The sequence below is a fragment of the Drosophila pseudoobscura genome, chromosome 3 (assembly GCF_009870125.1).
Source record: "Drosophila pseudoobscura strain MV-25-SWS-2005 chromosome 3, UCI_Dpse_MV25, whole genome shotgun sequence".
NCBI lineage: Eukaryota > Metazoa > Arthropoda > Insecta > Diptera > Drosophilidae > Drosophila > Drosophila pseudoobscura.
In genome coordinates, this window is record NC_046680.1 from 14,371,070 (window position 1) to 14,388,779 (window position 17,710).

The 17,710-nt window shown below is 43.7% G+C and overlaps 5 protein-coding genes and 1 long non-coding RNA gene across 9 annotated transcripts; 3 read left to right on the forward strand and 3 right to left on the reverse strand.

Annotated features, from left to right (window-relative positions):
• The first annotated feature begins 1,107 nt into the window (after positions 1-1,107).
• On the forward strand, positions 1,108-3,352 carry rdgBbeta (cytoplasmic phosphatidylinositol transfer protein 1). The gene is made up of 7 exons (XM_001361152.4): positions 1,108-1,268; positions 1,338-1,486; positions 1,549-1,637; positions 2,480-2,487; positions 2,549-2,620; positions 2,681-2,810; positions 2,869-3,352. The coding sequence occupies exons 1-7, from the start codon at positions 1,218-1,220 to the stop codon at positions 3,198-3,200; spliced, it is 831 nt and encodes a 276-aa protein (XP_001361189.2). The 5' UTR covers positions 1,108-1,217; the 3' UTR covers positions 3,201-3,352.
• A 748-nt stretch (positions 3,353-4,100) lies between these two features.
• Positions 4,101-10,568, forward strand: swi2 (Protein singed wings 2). Of its 2 annotated transcripts, none has more exons than XM_033377782.1 (5): positions 4,101-4,485; positions 8,193-8,408; positions 8,479-8,953; positions 9,029-9,208; positions 9,266-10,568. In XM_033377782.1, the coding sequence occupies exons 2-5, from the start codon at positions 8,269-8,271 to the stop codon at positions 9,812-9,814; spliced, it is 1,344 nt and encodes a 447-aa protein (XP_033233673.1). In that variant the 5' UTR covers positions 4,101-4,485; positions 8,193-8,268; the 3' UTR covers positions 9,815-10,568. The 2 variants fall into 2 exon arrangements, with proteins under 2 accessions (XP_033233673.1, XP_001361190.4); XM_001361153.5 differs by having other exon boundaries at positions 4,101-4,441.
• Positions 10,498-17,040, reverse strand: HPS4 (Hermansky-Pudlak syndrome 4 protein). Of its 2 annotated transcripts, none has more exons than XM_015184608.2 (7): positions 16,869-17,040; positions 13,685-13,919; positions 13,365-13,607; positions 13,215-13,309; positions 11,590-13,144; positions 11,273-11,511; positions 10,498-11,206 (listed from the first exon to the last, which is right to left on the reverse strand). In XM_015184608.2, exons 1-7 carry the CDS (start codon positions 16,877-16,879, stop codon positions 11,038-11,040), a joined length of 2,547 nt encoding a protein of 848 aa, XP_015040094.1. In that variant the 5' UTR covers positions 16,880-17,040; the 3' UTR covers positions 10,498-11,037. The 2 variants fall into 2 exon arrangements, with proteins under 2 accessions (XP_015040094.1, XP_001361191.2); XM_001361154.4 differs by lacking the exon at positions 16,869-17,040 and adding an exon at positions 13,994-14,146.
• LOC6898601 (uncharacterized) lies at positions 14,753-15,371 on the reverse strand. Its single transcript, XM_002138574.3, has 3 exons — positions 15,283-15,371; positions 15,102-15,226; positions 14,753-15,044 (listed from the first exon to the last, which is right to left on the reverse strand). Exons 1-3 carry the CDS (start codon positions 15,304-15,306, stop codon positions 14,816-14,818), a joined length of 378 nt encoding a protein of 125 aa, XP_002138610.2. The 5' UTR covers positions 15,307-15,371; the 3' UTR covers positions 14,753-14,815.
• LOC117183557 (uncharacterized) lies at positions 14,958-15,464 on the forward strand. Its single transcript, XR_004468663.1, has 2 exons — positions 14,958-15,046; positions 15,107-15,464. It is a non-coding gene; the product is annotated as an uncharacterized lncRNA (long non-coding RNA).
• Positions 15,483-16,303, reverse strand: LOC6898602 (uncharacterized). Of its 2 annotated transcripts, none has more exons than XM_015184609.2 (3): positions 16,052-16,303; positions 15,882-15,994; positions 15,483-15,814 (listed from the first exon to the last, which is right to left on the reverse strand). In XM_015184609.2, exons 2-3 carry the CDS (start codon positions 15,983-15,985, stop codon positions 15,571-15,573), a joined length of 348 nt encoding a protein of 115 aa, XP_015040095.1. In that variant the 5' UTR covers positions 15,986-15,994; positions 16,052-16,303; the 3' UTR covers positions 15,483-15,570. The 2 variants fall into 2 exon arrangements, with proteins under 2 accessions (XP_015040095.1, XP_002138611.1); XM_002138575.3 differs by having other exon boundaries at positions 16,056-16,233.
• Positions 17,041-17,710: the final 670 nt, after the last annotated feature.

Sequence of the window (17,710 nt, forward strand, 5' to 3'; positions counted from 1 at the left end):
TACCGTAAATATACTGACGAATTGAAGTTCTTTTTACATATTCCTCGTTTTTGATATTCCGTCGAATATTCTCAGCTATATAGAACATTTAGCCATGCCCACATAATTTTATACGATTAATGAATCAATTTTCTAAAAGATTGGATAGTTTTTAGTCCATGCTTTTATTGTAAAAAAAGGGTTAAACGAAAAAGTTCAACAAAAAAAAGAGTCGCAATGTTGCTGGTATTTGAAGACATGATGCGTGTATAGGCCTTTGTGCACCCTATTTCGCTAATTTTGTATGAAGATCAAACGGAATTTATAAAGACCTTTTCTCAAATTGATATTCCTTAGACATATTCAAGTACATTATTAGTATCTTGTGAATATTTATCTCGATCCTGATACCTACGGAGTCTTGGAAGACAAACGTATTCACAATTCTATAACATTCATTTCCCCCAGGGTATGTGTGCATGGAATGGGACTCATTGTTCTGAACCGGTTATTACAGATTCTACCCGATTCAAATAAATACCAAAATATACGGTCTCATTTTCAAAAAGTACTAACGAATTCAAGTTATATTTTCCATATTCCTCGATTTTGATATTCCGTCGAATATTATTAGCTAGATAGAATATTTAGCCATGCCCACATAATTTTATTCGATAGGTGAATCAATTGTATACAAGACTGTCTGATTTTAAGTACTGCTTTTTTATTGGATTGCTTATAAAATGTGGTTTAAACAAAAAAGATCCATAACAATTTCCCCAAAATTAATTTTATTACATGGTATAAAACAGCATATATAAAATTGTAGAAATAAGCACAAGCATTAAATAAATGTACAATAATTGTCCACTGACTGTAAAACTGATTGTGTCTGCTATAAATGTTTGCCACATTCAACAGGCGCTTATCGCACAAAAATATCGGTTTTTCTTCAACACTGCAAGTATCAACTACATATTGGTTCTAACGAGTTGAAACAAGAGAATAATTGTGTAGCAGTGGGATCCAACAAAAATATAAATATTTTGCAGTCCAAAAAATAGCACCATAAAATATATTATCATCAAAAATATATATCGATATGTCGATTATATTTCTGATATATTCAACATCCCTAATTTCATTTGTTGTTGGTTTGACTGGCTGGTCGTGTTTTTGTGGCGCTACTTTTGCGTAACTGGAACTTTCTGTGAAGCCGCGGTTTTAAACGCTTTGACATGGTGTTGACGAAGGAATATCGCGTGTGCATGCCGCTAACCGTGGAGGAGGTGAGCATATCCATAATTTCCCGCCAGTGACAGAAATCAAATTCGTGATTTTATTTCATAATTCTATAGTACAAGATTGGTCAGCTGTATATGATAGCACGCCATAGTCTGGAGCAATCCGAGGAAGGAGAGGGTGTTGAGGTGGTGGAGAACAGACCCTGTGAAGATGCCGTCCATGGCAAGGGCCAGTACACAGAGAAACACATCCACTTGTCGAGGTGAGAATCGCACGATTTGAATAGTTTTTTGGCAGCTAATGAAAGATTCTCCCCCAAAACAGTCGACTGCCTTACTGGGTGCAAGCAATCTGCCCGCGCGTTTTCTATGTGATAGAGAAGTCCTGGAATTACTATCCCTACACACTAACAGGTGAGTGGGACTGGGCGTGCGCATCCACTGGGGTGTCTGTTTTCAAGGCGACAACTCGGGTATCTACCCTTCTCCTCCGAAGAGGCCCCAGCACACGTACCTAGTGTTTATCATTAGCATTGCATTCGATTACTATTTCTGCTGTAGCCATATGGTGACAGCCTTGTCCGTTCTTAGAGCATCATGCGTTGGGCCAAAGCAATTCGGAGATATCAGGGCCGTGTATGTGGGGGGGTTATGTCTACCGATAAAGCCCCCCATAAACTCGTACGCACACTTGTCATGCCACCGATACGTCACCTTTCTAGGCATTCGAGCAGCTGATATCATTTTCATGGTGGCATCATTTTCATCGGCGACTCGGTTCCAATCAGCGTTTGCCAAATTGTTAGCAAATGTCACAATTCCCATCGCATTCTTCCGCTCTGATAAAATCAGATTACACATGAGTCCCCATGTTCTCTTAGCTCTTAGCTCCCGTGAACTTGTTTGGTTTTTGGTTTGTTGACATCGTGTAAAGTTTATAAAATCAGTTAGGGACAGCATTATGATTCCTATCCAAACATTGCCGAATCAGATTCCTTTATCTATAAACATTTGTATTTTAAGCATGGACACCCATATTTATGTCGCTATAAGCACCCGGCGCTATATAATTGGCATTCGATTTATATTTCAGCTTTACTGCGGTTTATTTATAAATCGTTTTATCGCTAATTATAGACATTAGACACGCTTGCAATATATTTAGAGTAAATTATTGATTGGTTTTTTGTTTCTCTCATTAAAATTTCATGTGCTATAATGGAACTGTAATTGGTAATGCCACGTACGCCATGTAGAATATACGGTAATTGGACAAAGCTTATTTTTGGTTGTCCTCCGCTGACCAATTATCCCCCTATTTACAGTGCTCCTTCATACCCAAGTTGCATGTCCTCATCAAGACAAAGTATGAGGACAACAATGGCACCACAGAAAACGTGAGAATTTATCCAAATGCTGAAGCAGAACTCTTTAGCAATAACAAAATTACTTGATAGTGTCTGGATCTTACTGAGGAGGAGCTGAAAGTGCGCTCTGTGGATCACCCTGACATAGCTTTCGATGAATTCAACGCTAAGCACTACAAGCGCGAGGAGGATCCCAAATTTTTCAAATCAGAAAAAACAGGTATAGTGACCCCCGGTTCAAAAAAATCCCCAAAAAATATCGCTTGTTCCATCTGCAGGTCGCGGACCGCTGATTGAGGGATGGCGGGAAACGGACAAGCCCATCATGTGCTCCTACAAGGTGGTCCATGCCAGCTTCGAGGTCTGGGGTCTGCAGACAAAGGTTGAGGATTTTATACAGCGCGGCATTCGCGACATACTCCTGCTTGGACATCGACAGGCCTTTGCCTGGCTGGACGAATGGTACGGCATGACCCTGGAGGATGTGCGTGACTACGAGCGCAAAAAACAAGCCGAGACCAATGAGAAGGTGCAGGCAGCTGGCGATGCCCCCACCCAGAGTGGTAGTGGCAGCAATGGACGTAATACGCCCACTCAGGATGTTGATTAAGTAAAAGTCAAGAGATTTCAGCTCTTGTGAATGTTATACCAAAATTTAATGTAGACAAATGGCAGGAAGAGTGTACCTGCATAAGAGGCAACTGTTAAACATATGTACCTACAAACATATGTGAATATATATTCATATATACTATCATTGCATTTCACTGGTCCAAAGAGCATTATAGCAAGCGAATACAAGCACAAAACCCGAAAGTCCAAGCCCAAATAGATCCTAATAGATTGTTAATCACCTAGAGAGTTCAGCATTTTGCTAAGCAAATGTTAGCCGCACCTACAGATATATCTATACACATATTGAGCATTATATTCGTGTCTAATGAACGGTTTTTGTTAACTATATATTCCCTAGTTTAGCTCTGATCAATGTGCGATCCATATTTTGATGTACAAATGTATGAAGCATTAATAAAAATGATGTTTCACAAAACAACATACATACGACTGCATGCGTATGAAGCATGTGATTATTAATTACTTTTATCTTCCACATTAGACATTCGATGAGCCAAATCTGTTTGTCGGCAAATGGAAGTACAAATTATTGGCTATTTGTATGCCAAAGCCGGCGGCGAGTGGTGAACCAGGTAGTGGATTCGTCACGATGATTCAGTCAACATGTTGCAGGAACAACATTGCATATAATCGAATCCGATCCGAACAGAACGGAACACCGACCCTGACACTGATCGTAAATCAACGTCACCCCCATCCGAAACAGCTGCTCTATTCGGAACGAGCCCCCAGGCAGTGGCTCTCTCACTTGCTCTCTCTCTGTCTCCTCTCTTTGCTGGACAGCTGTTTTGGGGCTGGAGATCTCTGGCGTCAAAGAGTAATGTGGCGGAAGAGGAAGAACCAACAAAATCACCAGCGATTCGCAAACGCGCCTCATTTGAACTTCAAGCGCGCGAAGAGCAGCACACAGCATAGAACCTACATAGATACTAGAGACACCCGCGGATTGAGTGCCGATTAAACACCGGAACGCTATGCCTGCGGAGCGAAATTAAAACAATACTTAATGATGTACTTTAAATTTCCCCAAAATTTCGCCTATCAACGATTGTGACAATGGAATATTCCGAGTGAAAATATCTGAATTTGCATAAACAATCTTAAAATAGAGTTCCTGTGTTGAAAAGAGATCATGGCACGACGAACTATCCGTGGGTGTATGAACGAAAAGTGGGATGTGAGCACCCTTTCGCTGCTCTTGATGGTCTCGATGAGGTAAAGCATGCGTTATACCCGGCGTATGCGCAATTTAGTGTCATGTAAGCAAATGTGCGGCTCTTATCAACTGTTTACAGCACGCTGGGGCCTTAACTCATCTGTGTCTAGGTTGTTTATTAATAAGCACACTAAATCCTATTCTGGGCCACTCCATATGTGGGTTATTGTCCATGTTTAACTGCTTATACGGCCCATTCCATGCAAAGTGACTTATCGTCGCAACCAAATCAAAGCGCTCTTTATTGGATCCTGATTGCGTTTTATGGTTAATATAAAGTCTCATTGGTACAAAGTCTACTAAAATTGAATATATACGTTGCCCACTATATGTACTCAAGTTCTCCTTTAATAGAGCTTCTTTTTGTAATTCTTCTTGTCATCTCTGTTGACACTTTTATATGACCAGATTTGTTATTCCGGAGACATAATTAGGGGCCATAAATTTCAAAGGTAGCAACTTCTTCAGAATTCCCAGCCATGGCGAGCGTTACGAGTATTCCTCGTTTACTTATCTATCACCCCACACAACGAAGTCTTACCTTACCTTTTTTCACGGAAGGGAAATGTGATATTTTTTTATATTCTATTTTGAAATTCTTATCACAAGAAGTTTATTTTTATTTTATTTATCAAACTCATACAACACGAAAATACTCTTAGATTTGGAGTAGGAATACGAACGGATTTCGGTAGGCATTATCATTCTCGTATTCAATGCCTCTTTTGCCGATCTAATTTGCTTCCCATGGCTACTCTGTGCCGCTCAAAGCGAATCAAAGGCAATTGACAGCCGCTGTCGTGGCGGGTTCATAAGTAGATTTATTCAGATCTATTTTCATTGTTGAATTGATAGACTTGTTTCAATTGTACATACAATTCAACGTAAGTTCGTAAGAGGCATTGAATGGATGTGTGTATGAAGAAGAAACCAAATAAAAAACGAGGTGGAACGTTGTGAGTTGCTGCGGACACCGCAACTCTACGGTTATACCCGATACTAAGTCAGTATGGCTCTCCTCCGGCAGACGCCGCTAATATTAAACGACACGACAAAGAGTGCGTGCGAGAGAGACAGAAAATCAGTCTGAGCGTGACGTCGGGCGCTGCGTAGCCACTGCAAATTGATTTGTTCCTTTTGGCTATAAAAATGATCTGATCTGATCCAGATTCAGCAATCTAATAGATATGGTCATTATCTATGATTCTGCGTTTTTAGTTTTCTCAAATCTGCAATATTGTGGATGCAACAGATTTTCGTCCTTTGTGGGGGCGGATGGGGGTGGGGCGAAATTCTGAGATATACGTTTTATAGTGACATCTTAAAGGAGTGTGTGTACCAAATTTGGTTACTCTAGCTTTAATAGTCTCTGAGATTTGTGGTTGCCTCAGATTTTCGTCCTTTGCGGGGGCGGAAGGGGGTGTGGCGAAATTTGGACAGGAAACGGTCAAGGTCCGATATCACAGGAGTGTGGATACCAAATTTGGTTGCTCTAGCTCTTATGGGTTCTCAGATCCTTGAACTCATATTTTGCAATTGGCAAAACCGACCATGAAACCTGTGTGTTAGAGTGAGACAGAGCGAGAAAGAGTGAAATTGTTTTCGTGATTCTGGCTATAATAATTATACGATATGGTTCAGATTTTGCACTCTGTAAGATATAGTCATCTTCTACGATTCTGCGTTTTTAGTTTTCTCGTATCTTTAAAATTGTGGATGCCACAGATTTTCGCCCTTTGTGGGGGCGGAAGTGGGCGGGGCAAAGTTTTGAAATATTTTTGGAGCAGTGACATATCACAGAAGTCTGGATCCAAAACATCGTTGCTCTAGCTCTTATAGTCTTTGAGCATTAGGCGCTGAAGGGGACGGACAGACGGACAGACGGACAGACGGACGGACGGACAGACGGACAGACAGACATGGCTCAATCGACTCGGCTATTGATGCTGATCAAGAATATATATACTTTATAGGGTCGAAAACGATTCCTTCTGGACGTTACACACATCCACTTTTACCACAAATCTAATATACCCCAATACTCATTTTGAGTATCGGGTATAATTACTTTTTGTTGGACCTCATATCGATTATAATATGTGGTCCGGACTTCCCTATAGTAGAATGGAACTCACAGTTTTCTAGAGCCCCCCATTGCCATAAACAACTTATCCCATGGGCAATAAATTTGATCTTTTATTCTTCCACCTCCACCTCTTTCCGAAACGAACCGAACCGATTTGATTGTCTAAATGAAACGGCATGGCACTTGTTGTGACGCCAGAACTCAATGGAAAGAACGCTTCAAGTGAAACTTTTCAATTAAAATTTGACATTGCTGCTTCTCAGACGAATCTTTATTAATCATACGCCATGGGGTGCCATTATGAAGTTAGTGAAACTTCAACGGATAAATAAACATACAAAATGGAAAAATATTAAATTCAGGTCTGGACTTTGGCATTTTGTGTACTTTTCGAATTTGCCAATGTTAATTAACGAAAGAGTGTAAATTGTGCCCTAGCATGACACACATGTAGCATTATATATGTATGTGTATGTATGTATTATATGGTTAAATACCCACCATATTCAAATATTTATTCTTCACAAATTTTTACCACTGGAATGCAAACAAAGCTGCTACCAAACTTCAATTTTTTTGTCGCTTATAAAGTAAATATTTTTGATGCTATTCTTATATTCCATATTTCACATTGTGTATTGTTCATTTTAACACCTCGAACGCGAGCGAGTGCTACCATTAGTTGCTAATTGTGGGTTAGACACATATGTATACAATATGAAAAAAATCGACGGGATATAAAAGTCGTTTGATATATGAATTTTCTGTATCTGTATAATTATGGTATATTTATTTGCTTATAAGATTTTTGAATCTGTAAATGGAAGTGTTTTTGTGTTTTTTCCAATCGTAACTTTGTAATATAAAGCTTTCAATTGTTCAGCATTTCAAAGAGCAACGACTTTAACCAGCTTCAAGATTATATCTCTCCCAAATAATTCCTGGTAAACATTGACAGCTCTCCGAAATGTTGTCACACAGAGATCTACCACCTCTGTACGTGCTAAATGAGCATCATGTGATATACTTTGGCTCTCTGGTCGCTAATAGAACCGCCATATAGACAGAGCAAATAATTCCATACTACGCAGAAATACTCGTACTTGAGAGTAGTGCCACGGTCTAACGTCAACTCTAGATATAGATATATTTGCCTACATAATTACCAAAGTCAATCGGTTTAGAGCAGTTTGAAGTACCTCAAACACGATCAGAAATTCTAGTTCGGGATACCCGAAACCTTAAGTAATTCTTCTTTTATTTGAGAAGAAGGACTGTTTCCGCCTAAATATTATACCTTCTTTGTTGGGAAACATACAATACTATACGATAAAGAATTATATCAATTGCGGATATTTATAAAGTCATCTTCTGCCTGGTATTTAGATATATTTTCACCAATACGATATACCCTACTACGACTAGTTTTGGGTCTAATTACATAGCCTCTATCTGAGGCTGTGCTTTCCCGAGGCAATCAAGACCTACCTGGCGTCTGCTTATCAAGCCCTAAACGAGAGTCGCGCCGGATCCGCAGTGCGACGGAACTATCAGTATACCAGAGGGTTGACGGAGCCAAAAATAGACCAAATATATATGTAGCTCTCGGGCAGAGATGTGGAGTGGGAGTGGATTTATTTACTTACCAATTAACGGTTTTTCAGACTCGTCCACGTCACCGCTGCTGACAGCAATGAGACGGCATCCACGACAGCGATTGAGGCCACACCGAGCACGACCATGCGGATGCCCACCGGCTACAGTCAGAGCTGCTTCAACTGGACCTCAGTGCCAGAGGCAGCGGGGGGCAACTGTTCCAGACTGACCCGGAGCGGACTCCTCAAATGCTATGGCGGCATGAACAACCTGGGGGCATTAGCGTAAGTATAAGATGGCTAGCATCTCGATGTTCATGATATGACTCTCCCATCGACTCTTTTTTGACTAAAGGAAGCTGGGAAAGTCACTGCCGGCCCAGCAAATGCTGCTGTGCGGCTGGCCCCAGGACACCTCCAGGTTCCTGGGCGAGTTGCAAAAGCTGCCCAGGCTGCGATTTCTGACCATCGAGTACAGTGGGTTCACGGAGTTCGCCTTCGAATTTCCCGAAATGTCCTATCTGCAGAGCATCAACATCTCGTGGACGAATCTCTCCTACATTTCGACACGCACCTTCAAGCGAGTGCACACGCTGAAGGTCCTGGATTTGCGTTGGAACCAGCTTATCCAGCTGGACGGCCCTCTGCTACTCCCCCGCTCTTTTGAGCAGCTCTACCTGGCCGGGAATCCCTGGAACTGCACGCGAAATTTCAAGTGGATGCTACTGCAGCCGGAGAAGGGGCGTCTCGTGGTGGACCGAGATGAGCTCCTCTGCACCGATCGCAAGTACAAGGAGCGCCAGATGCTGCTGGTGATGCACTACAAATTGGTGAGCATTAGCGCCTCTGGACAATTCTTCTTAAGATCTCAGCTAATCTTTACTGATTCCATTAATGACACATAGGAGCTGAAGAAGGAGTGCCAATCGCATCCGGACCTGAGGAACTGCACCTGCCTGATGCACCACATCCTGCCCAGGACCCATATTCCGCTCTACACGGTCAATTGCTCCCACATGCAATTCCACAGCCTGCCCGCCTATCTGCCGGAGAACACAACCACGCTGACCATCAACGATAATCTGGTAAGGGATAAATGGTTGCGTCTGAATGACCACAGTCTAATCTCCTCCCCTTTCCAGATCAGCGACATAAAACCGCTACGGGATAATCCCCATTACCGCCATGTGGTGGATGTGCATCTGGAGAACAACCGCATCTCCAATGTGGACGACCTGGAGAACACGTTTTGGCTGCAGAACTTCCGCCTCTTCAACCTGCGTGGCAACAACCTGAGGAAGCTGCATGTCTACGCACTGGACAATGCGCTGAACGACAATGAGAACGCCAATCTGCTGTTGCTCAGCAAGAATCCGTGGCACTGCACCTGCAAGTTTGGGATGCGGCTGCGCGAGCTACTGAACCAGTACCGGGACATTGTGAGGGATGCCTGGAATGTGACGTGCACCTACATGCAGGACGACGAGCTGCGGCTGGCCAAGGTGCTGACCCTCACCCGCCAGGACATGTGCAACGTGAGTGCGGAGAGTGGTACGCAGATCCATCCCATCGACTGGCTGAACGGCGTGCTGGCCAGCCTCATCATCCTCATTCTGGGAAAGCTTGCCTACGACTATTATCACTACAAGTATTATAACCGTGTTCCTTGGATAGTCATGAAGATGCCGTGATAGCCTTAACTAGACATAGACATGTCTAGAGATAGAAGTAGGTGCTTGAGTCATAGTTATAGTTACAGATACTTAGAAAAAGGCATCTCAAAGACCTCAAAGTATTTTCTCAAACAACGGTTTGAGCGGGTTTATTTTGAAAATCTACAAGTAGATTCGGATATCAATATGGGAGTATATAGTATATGTATTGTATATTGTGTATACATATATAAATAATCTTCTTTTTGGTATATATTTTATGTATGTATATTTAAGCTAAAATCAACGCAAAACTCACAAAATAGTTGTCCTGCTTCTATAGTATTGCACATTTCTTAGCAATCCTTAAGATGTACATTCCCTGGTTTTACATTCACTTTTAACATTCACATTCATATTCACATTCACATTCGATCTGCATTTTAATTGGCACAAAGCGCTTAAACTTCTGTTGGATAATAATACACGTAAGAGAAACGGCTAAGATTAGTTATAAGAACACTACTAATTGGACAGAACCGAATCTGGTTAGGGTTTAAGCTACAAATAATTGAATCTAAATGAATCTATACCCCCCTTTATATTTACATTCGAAATACAATCTACATTCTACATTCTTTGGCCTCAGAACCAGTGCAATCGACACACAATCGACGACAATCATATCGTTTGCGAGGCGCTTATAAATTAAACAACAGTGCTGGACATTGTAAACAAAGCTTAAAATATTTCTTGTACTTTACATCTCAATAAAGTCAAAAGATGAAACAAATGCAAATGAATTCGCTGGCTGGAAGCTGCACTCCTCGCACGAGAGGAGTCTGGTTTTTAAAATTATTTTTGGTCCGACTCCAGGCACAAGCCGCTTGAATTGTGCATAGAAAAATGTGGTCAAAAGGAGATCAAGAGGACCCGTTTTTAAAATCGTTCAAAGAAATTTTCTTTTGTCTTGTAAAATTCATATAAAAAGTAAAACTTTTGCTTAAAATTGTTCACTTTATGATATGGACAGGATGGTAGATAATTCTCGGTTCTCCAAGCACAATTCAAGAGGCTTACAAAGGACGGTCAGGGACACTTAGGGATGGCAAAGTAAGTAACAGCGGATGGCATAAAGTTGGCATATTGTGTGGGCATCAGCCCAATTAACAATTTTTGTTTTTGGTTAAGCATGCGAGTATTCAATATGTATTCATATTGTACGGTTGGTTATCTTATGAGCATTCATGTCAAGCCACGTCCTAGAATAGCATGTAGGAGTGGTCACGCTCCAGTTGCGCCTTGGCGCGGTTCTGTATGTTGCTTACTGGATCCGAGGGCGGCGGTATGCCGTTGATTTGGTGGGTCGGCTCCTTGTAGTAGAACTCTGTCCGTCCGCACTTGTGGCCATAGTAAACGGAATCCTGGGATCTACAAAATTCAAGGAAGGCCAATGAGGAAATGAGATCTTTTAGATAGAATTCGTGATCCACTCACCGTAAAATCAAGTCCGTCAGCCCACCGTGCTTCCCATCGACATCAGCGGTATGCATGCTCTCGACAACTTTCAGCTCCAACGAATTCCACGGTCCACTGCGCTCTAGCACATCCCACTTGGCATCCACGCACATGAAGCTGTAGTTGCTGTAATCAGGCATATCGCCCTCCAGATTGACACTCAGAGTTTGACTCAATTGAGATTCCATGTGGGGAAATTTCGCCACGCAAATGTCAAACTAATCAAAAGGAAAGAGGAGATGCGTTAGGACTCGCTCCAATGAGAATTTGTAGGAGGCATATGCAGCTCCACTCACCATCTTCTGGACAACGTCCTGCTTCTGCGAGGTCCCCTCCTCCATGAGCAGCAGCAACGTCATGTTCTTCTGTCCACAGGTATACAGTTCCGTACGCTGCATGCCATTCGCCAGGCTAGGAGCGGGATTCACCGGAACAATGGACAGTGCAGCAAAGGCGTCCATTGCGTCCTCACACTTCATAGAACTGCGGTATGGAAAGGCCATGCTGCTGGTCAGAGGCGTCAGGATCTCGATGGAAGGTGTCTCGCTGAGGGCCAACACCGAGAGTTTGGCCATGAGGGGAGTCAAGGGCACGGCACCAGCTCCACTCCGTCCGGCGCCTCGCTGAAGGGGAGCAGCTGCAGATGGCTCTCCGAAGCACAAATCTCCCGCTGGCTTGAGAGGGAGACTCATGGAGCTCTTTTCCATCGGCGACTTGACCAGTTGTCGGGATTCCAGATTGAGATTCGGATCGTCCGAACCTTCAGCCAGTGCCTGCTGTCGCATGTGCTCGTCCAGCTTTTTGACTTCCTTGTTGAATTCTTGGAACTCGGCCACAAGAGCGGCCAGCTCGGCATCGTGGTGGGCTTGCGCACTGGCGACGCCCCACAGCTTGTAATACTGATCGAGAAACTGCTGGAACAGGTTGCGCGAGATCTGCTTGCCGTTGGCGATAAAGACCGGGTATGTGGGGTCGTTGATGGTCCGGGCACTGCTGTTCTCATCGTACTCCGAGTAGTCGGGAGAGGGCGAAGACAGCTCATCACTGCTGCTGCCACTGCCGTTGCCGCTCCCATTCCGGTTGACATCCGGTCTAAAGTTTGGTGTAAAGCTACGTATCTTTTTTGAGATGGCTCGCAGGGCGTCTTGCAGGTCAGCGGAGGACTTGCGGCGGGTAAACTGCTTGCTCGGATTGATAATAAAGTTCGAGAAGAACTTCTCGACATCCGCCTTCAGGGATTGACGGCGCGACTCTGCCTTCCCACTAAAGTTGGAGCCATCATTGACGACTGGCTCCTCCTCGGGATTTGCGCAGATAGACATCACAGTGGCCACCGGCAGGACCTTGTTCTCCGTCATAGGTGTGTTGCACACACTAGTGCGTCCAATATATTCGGGATACGAGTCGGTCTCGTCAAAGTTTATTGCCCCTGTGCTGGTCTCGGGCAGCTCCCTGCTGTGCATGTTCTTGTGCCGCAGTGGCAGGAACGTGGGCCTCATCGACTTGGGTCGGGCTGTTGGCATTGTCGCCAAAGGGTCCACCGGGGCCGCCTCGTCCTCGGGAATGTGTGTGAAGATCAGGGACTTGTCCCTCTTCAGCTTCCGCTTGGCACTCTGAAAGGGCATCCCGCTCTGTGTCTGCGACGTAATCATCAGCAGGTTCTGGGCCCGCTGTGCATCCGCAACCATTTGTCGATACTGCTTCTGATCCAAGTAGACCACCATCATCTGAACGCCATAGGGAACGTGAAACTGTTGCGTTGTCAGCTGCTCTGCCGCGTTGCGGATGTGACGAGGATCGGTCAGGACCAGTTTCTTGGTCACCACGTCGCTCAGCTGCGAGGCCACCACCCTACAGAGGCGAGAAAACACAGATGGCATTAGCAACCAGACAAGAGTCGGTCTCCGACAGGGCGCCTTACTTGTTGTGATAGAGAATGACTCCGCCCAGAATGCCCTTTGTCTCCTGGCAACTTTGCAGCACCTGTATGGCCTCCAGGAAGATGTGACTGGCGGTCTGGAAATAGCCAGAGAATGAATAAATAGATACAACGTGCCAGTTCCGCACTCACCTTGGGCATGCGAAGTCTAGGAACGTTCTGGAATGTGTCTCCGTTGCGGTGCATCATGGGCAAATATGTCTCGAAGATCTGGTACAGTTTGTCGCACAGATTCCTGGTGTTAAGGGCTGGAGGCTGCGCGTACTGGTCGTACAGCGTCTGCAGGTCACGATGAAAGAACTTGAGCAAAGAGCTCAGGAGTTCCGCGCGATGTTCCAGGTTCTCATCACTAATATTCCGATCCGTTCCGACGGCCTGGAAGAGACAGCCACCAAAAACGAAATTAGGATCTTGTTGTTACCCCTGTTCTTTTTTTGTTTTTCTCCACTCACCAGGGTGAAGCGTCCAAATTCCTTGAGCACAAACTTTCCATTCTGCAGGGCCAAAACACGGGGCTTGAAGAAGCAGTCCCTGAGGAAGTACGTTGTTCCCATCAGCTGTCCGCAGAGGGCCACCTTCTGGTAGTCGGATACCCAGCTGGGATGGAAGTAGAGCACCGCCTTAATCGGATCATCCGCCTCATCCTTCAGACACTCGGTGTCGTAGACAAACAAAATCATTGTTTCCCTGTGGAAGAGATAGCAAAACAGAACGAAACGAATCGTCAGATGAAATTCACAGTTTATGAATCACTGTGGCACCTATCGGTTAAGCGCTTCTGTGGCTGCTGGTAGTGCCGCCAGCGCCTGTGGCCGTGGCTCAGCCTGTGCCTTCGCCAATCTTTAAACATTGTTGCTGCGTTGACAGCAATCTATTTCGGCAATTCCGAGACGAGACTAACGCTGCATCGTGGCAGCTTATCTACGCCTGCGTCGTCGCTGCTGCTGCTGCTGCCTTCTGCCGATTGATAAGTCAACAAGCCAATACCGCGGCAGAATGCCAACTGTCTGGCCTGGTCGGGTCCGTCGGTGCGCTGCCTGCTCCCTGATACCCGACTCGCAATTGTGATATGTGATAGGGGAGAGCTGAATAATGCTCACCATTCTGCTCACGTCTGTAGATGAGCGTAGCTGCTGCTGGAAGTATACCTTAAGGTGGAATGGCTCCAACCGCACTGAGAACTGAGGTGAAAGCGTCAGTTTGTTTGTAAGTTTACTATCGCTGCGGTTGCGTTGGGGGTGGTGTGTAAAAGGTATGTACATGCATTTGAGTCGATCACGCGACAATTTCAATGCCAAATGTATCGCTGACAGCTTGAGGGGGGAGCAGAAATAGTAGATAGGGGAAAAAGAGCGAGAGTAGAGCTTTTAGAGAGCCTAACAGAATGAGATACCGTTCAGCAGCTGTTACAGCAGTTTGAGAACTATTAACAAGCAGTTTTAGAAGCTTCTACTATGACTAAAGTTTTAGAGCAACTGTCAATGCTCAGTGAAAAATGCAAGAGTAACGCAGAACAATCGAAAGTTATTTTCAGTTGGCTTTTCCTTAGCACTTTTATTTCAAATTATTCTTGAGATCGGTTTTTATCCGGCAGTTGATTTCAGAACATTGGGAGGAAGCCCCAAGGGAGGAGTCGTGGTCGTCCCGTATTTGTACTTGGCCACATAGCCATTGGGTCCAGCCTCATAAAGGACCTCCAAGCCAAGGCCCTGATCTGGAAATGTCTGACTCAAAGAGCCCCTGACCTGAAACACTCTCGGAGCAATCTCCTCCACGGTCTCCTCACGAGTCGTCCGATCCGGATAATATATCCTGTGAGAATATAAGTCTCTTGAGTGTATTCTCTGGTGTTTATTTTTCATTATCTACCTCAGAGTGTACTTGTTATCCTCCGGCTCGAGTTGGAAATCTTTGGAGTCGATACGCGGCACGAGCAGGGGAGCAGGCCGAGGCGCTGCGATTGCCCCATTCAGAAAAACTAGAATTACTAGCAGCTAAATGAATGATTAGCAAAATCTTCAAGAGAGAAGCGACTGTGTGAATGGCTCACCGAACTAAACAGCGTAGCAGACATGTCGGTGATGATGCTTCGCCCGTGGCTGGTGGCTTGAAACTGTTAAGCCAACGCTTAGGACATCATATATTTTAACAAAAACTGGCTTGAACGCGCTAACTAAACCTGAACAAAGGCCAGACTCTAATACTATAAAACGGCCAGAGATCAGAATTGGATGCCTATTATAAATGCTGTTTTGTTTTGAAAAGAGAACACTTGTTAATTCTTTTATGAAACCTATAGACAAATTGGTTTCTGGAGGGTTTTATTTTTAAGTAGCCGCTAGCCAGCTGTTGATTTCAAGGCATTGGGACTGAGGAATTGTGGCAGCTGGGTCGGCGGTGTGGGCGGGCCCTTGCCGTAAGTATATTTGGCCACGTAACCATTGGCACCTGCCTGGTAGGTGACCACCAGCGAAGTGCCGTGCTCTTCGAATGGCTGATTAATCACACCCTGGACTTGCAGCTGCCCCGGAGCAATCTCCTTCACAGACTCCTGGCGGATAGTGCCATCCGGGTGCTGGATGCTATGGAAGCCAGGAAAAATGGATGGGATGGATCAATCATCATCAATTATCGACCAATTAGTGGTACCTGAGGTAGTATGTGTTATCGAGGGGCTCGAGCTGGAAACCGGGAATGCGTATTTGCGGCACTAGTGTTGGGGGCGCCGATGCCGCCAGGTGCAATAGGAGCATCACAAAGAGCTTCTGAAAATATGTGAGTCAGCGCAAAGCGGATCTTGGCGAATTATTTGGCCTTACTCACTGCGCATAATCTACGAGACATGATGGCCTATCTATGGTTGACTATAAACTGTCTAGCCGTCGACCCTCAACCCATCTTTAAGCCCAAAATCACAGCCGGTATAATTAAGAGGGAAACAAGTTTTGATTTTGAATGCAGATAGAAAAAAATCACACCGCACACTTATCCACCTACAAAAAGGTAGAGTCGTGAATGGATGGATTCCCATGCTATTAGGGGCTACAATTTGTTCAATAAGATAACAATCAATCGAGTAAATCGAATAAAACCAGTTACGACCATTTGCTAGCCTTCGATATGACAATTCACTTTATTCAAACCAATTTGCAACATCATCTAAGTACGAGTACTCCGCCAAAAAGCTTGATTCACGGTAGATTCCACCGTTTATCAAAGGGAATTCCCAGCATATTCCATATACTACATATATGTTTGTACGTGTGACAGTCAATAGGGGGAATTTCAAGAACCTTTACGTTTCCAGGGCTTCGACCAGAGATAGATTATCCCGCAAATTATAAACAAATAAAAAGTGCATTCATTTCAATGGGAAAATATGCCGTCTGAGTCCTTGACATTCAACAATACACATTTTACCTGTATCTTATCAATATCGATTAGTTTTCTCGGCTTGTTGGGGCCTTCCTACGGCATTTGAGTATGCGCATGCCGGGGCGTGGGTGTGTGTAGGCGGTAGCTCAAAACAAACACTAAAATGCCACCACATACACAAAAAAGCCGCCCACACACAGATACACCCACGCAGGTAAAGTTTTTCATTTGGCTTGCAATTCACTTTATTCATTTACTCACTTAGAGCCCATTTCGAATTGCACTTGCCGTCCTCGGTGTTTGGTTGAATTTTAATATATTTTTACTTGATTTTATCCATGTTCACTTTTATTTTATTTTGCGCCTTGCCTTGCAGGTACATTCCAGTCAGTGTGACCTTATCGTTAAAATATACCGTCCGACCCTCAGAAATATACCAAAATATACCGTCTCATTTTAAAAATATACCGTAAATATGCTGTCGCATTAAACTTCCATGATGCATTTTCCTCGATTTTGATATTCCGTGCAATATAACTAACTAAATAGAACCTTCAGCCCTGTCCACTTAATTTTATCCGATTAATGAATCAATTTTCTACTTGACTGAATTATTTTAACCACTTGCTTTTATTGGATCTTGTCCGAAAAAAGGTTTTAGCGAAATAGGTCACACATATATATAGTATATACTGCTAGTCAACCGGAGTATGCCCATTTGTATATCGTATTTTGTTTATATTTCTAAACTGTTTTGAAGAGTAATTAGGCATATCTTGTTCACAGATTGAAATATTTTTACATACTCATACATTTCATTTGTATATATATCGCGATCTCGATCTCCCTGTATCATTTATTCCACTGGATTTCATTCATATCCGTGTCCCTTAAACACTTTCCATTGGAAAGTTTCCAACAATTCCACTTTGGCGCGCAGCTCTTGCTATCAGCAATCTGTTAGACATGGACTTTCATTGTTACATTTTGAAAATGAGACGGTATATTTCGGTATATTTCTGAGGGTCAGTGTGCTATTGTTGCCATTTTAGTGGATAAAATCATGACTTTACTTTAATTAAAAATTAAAAAATATATATCAA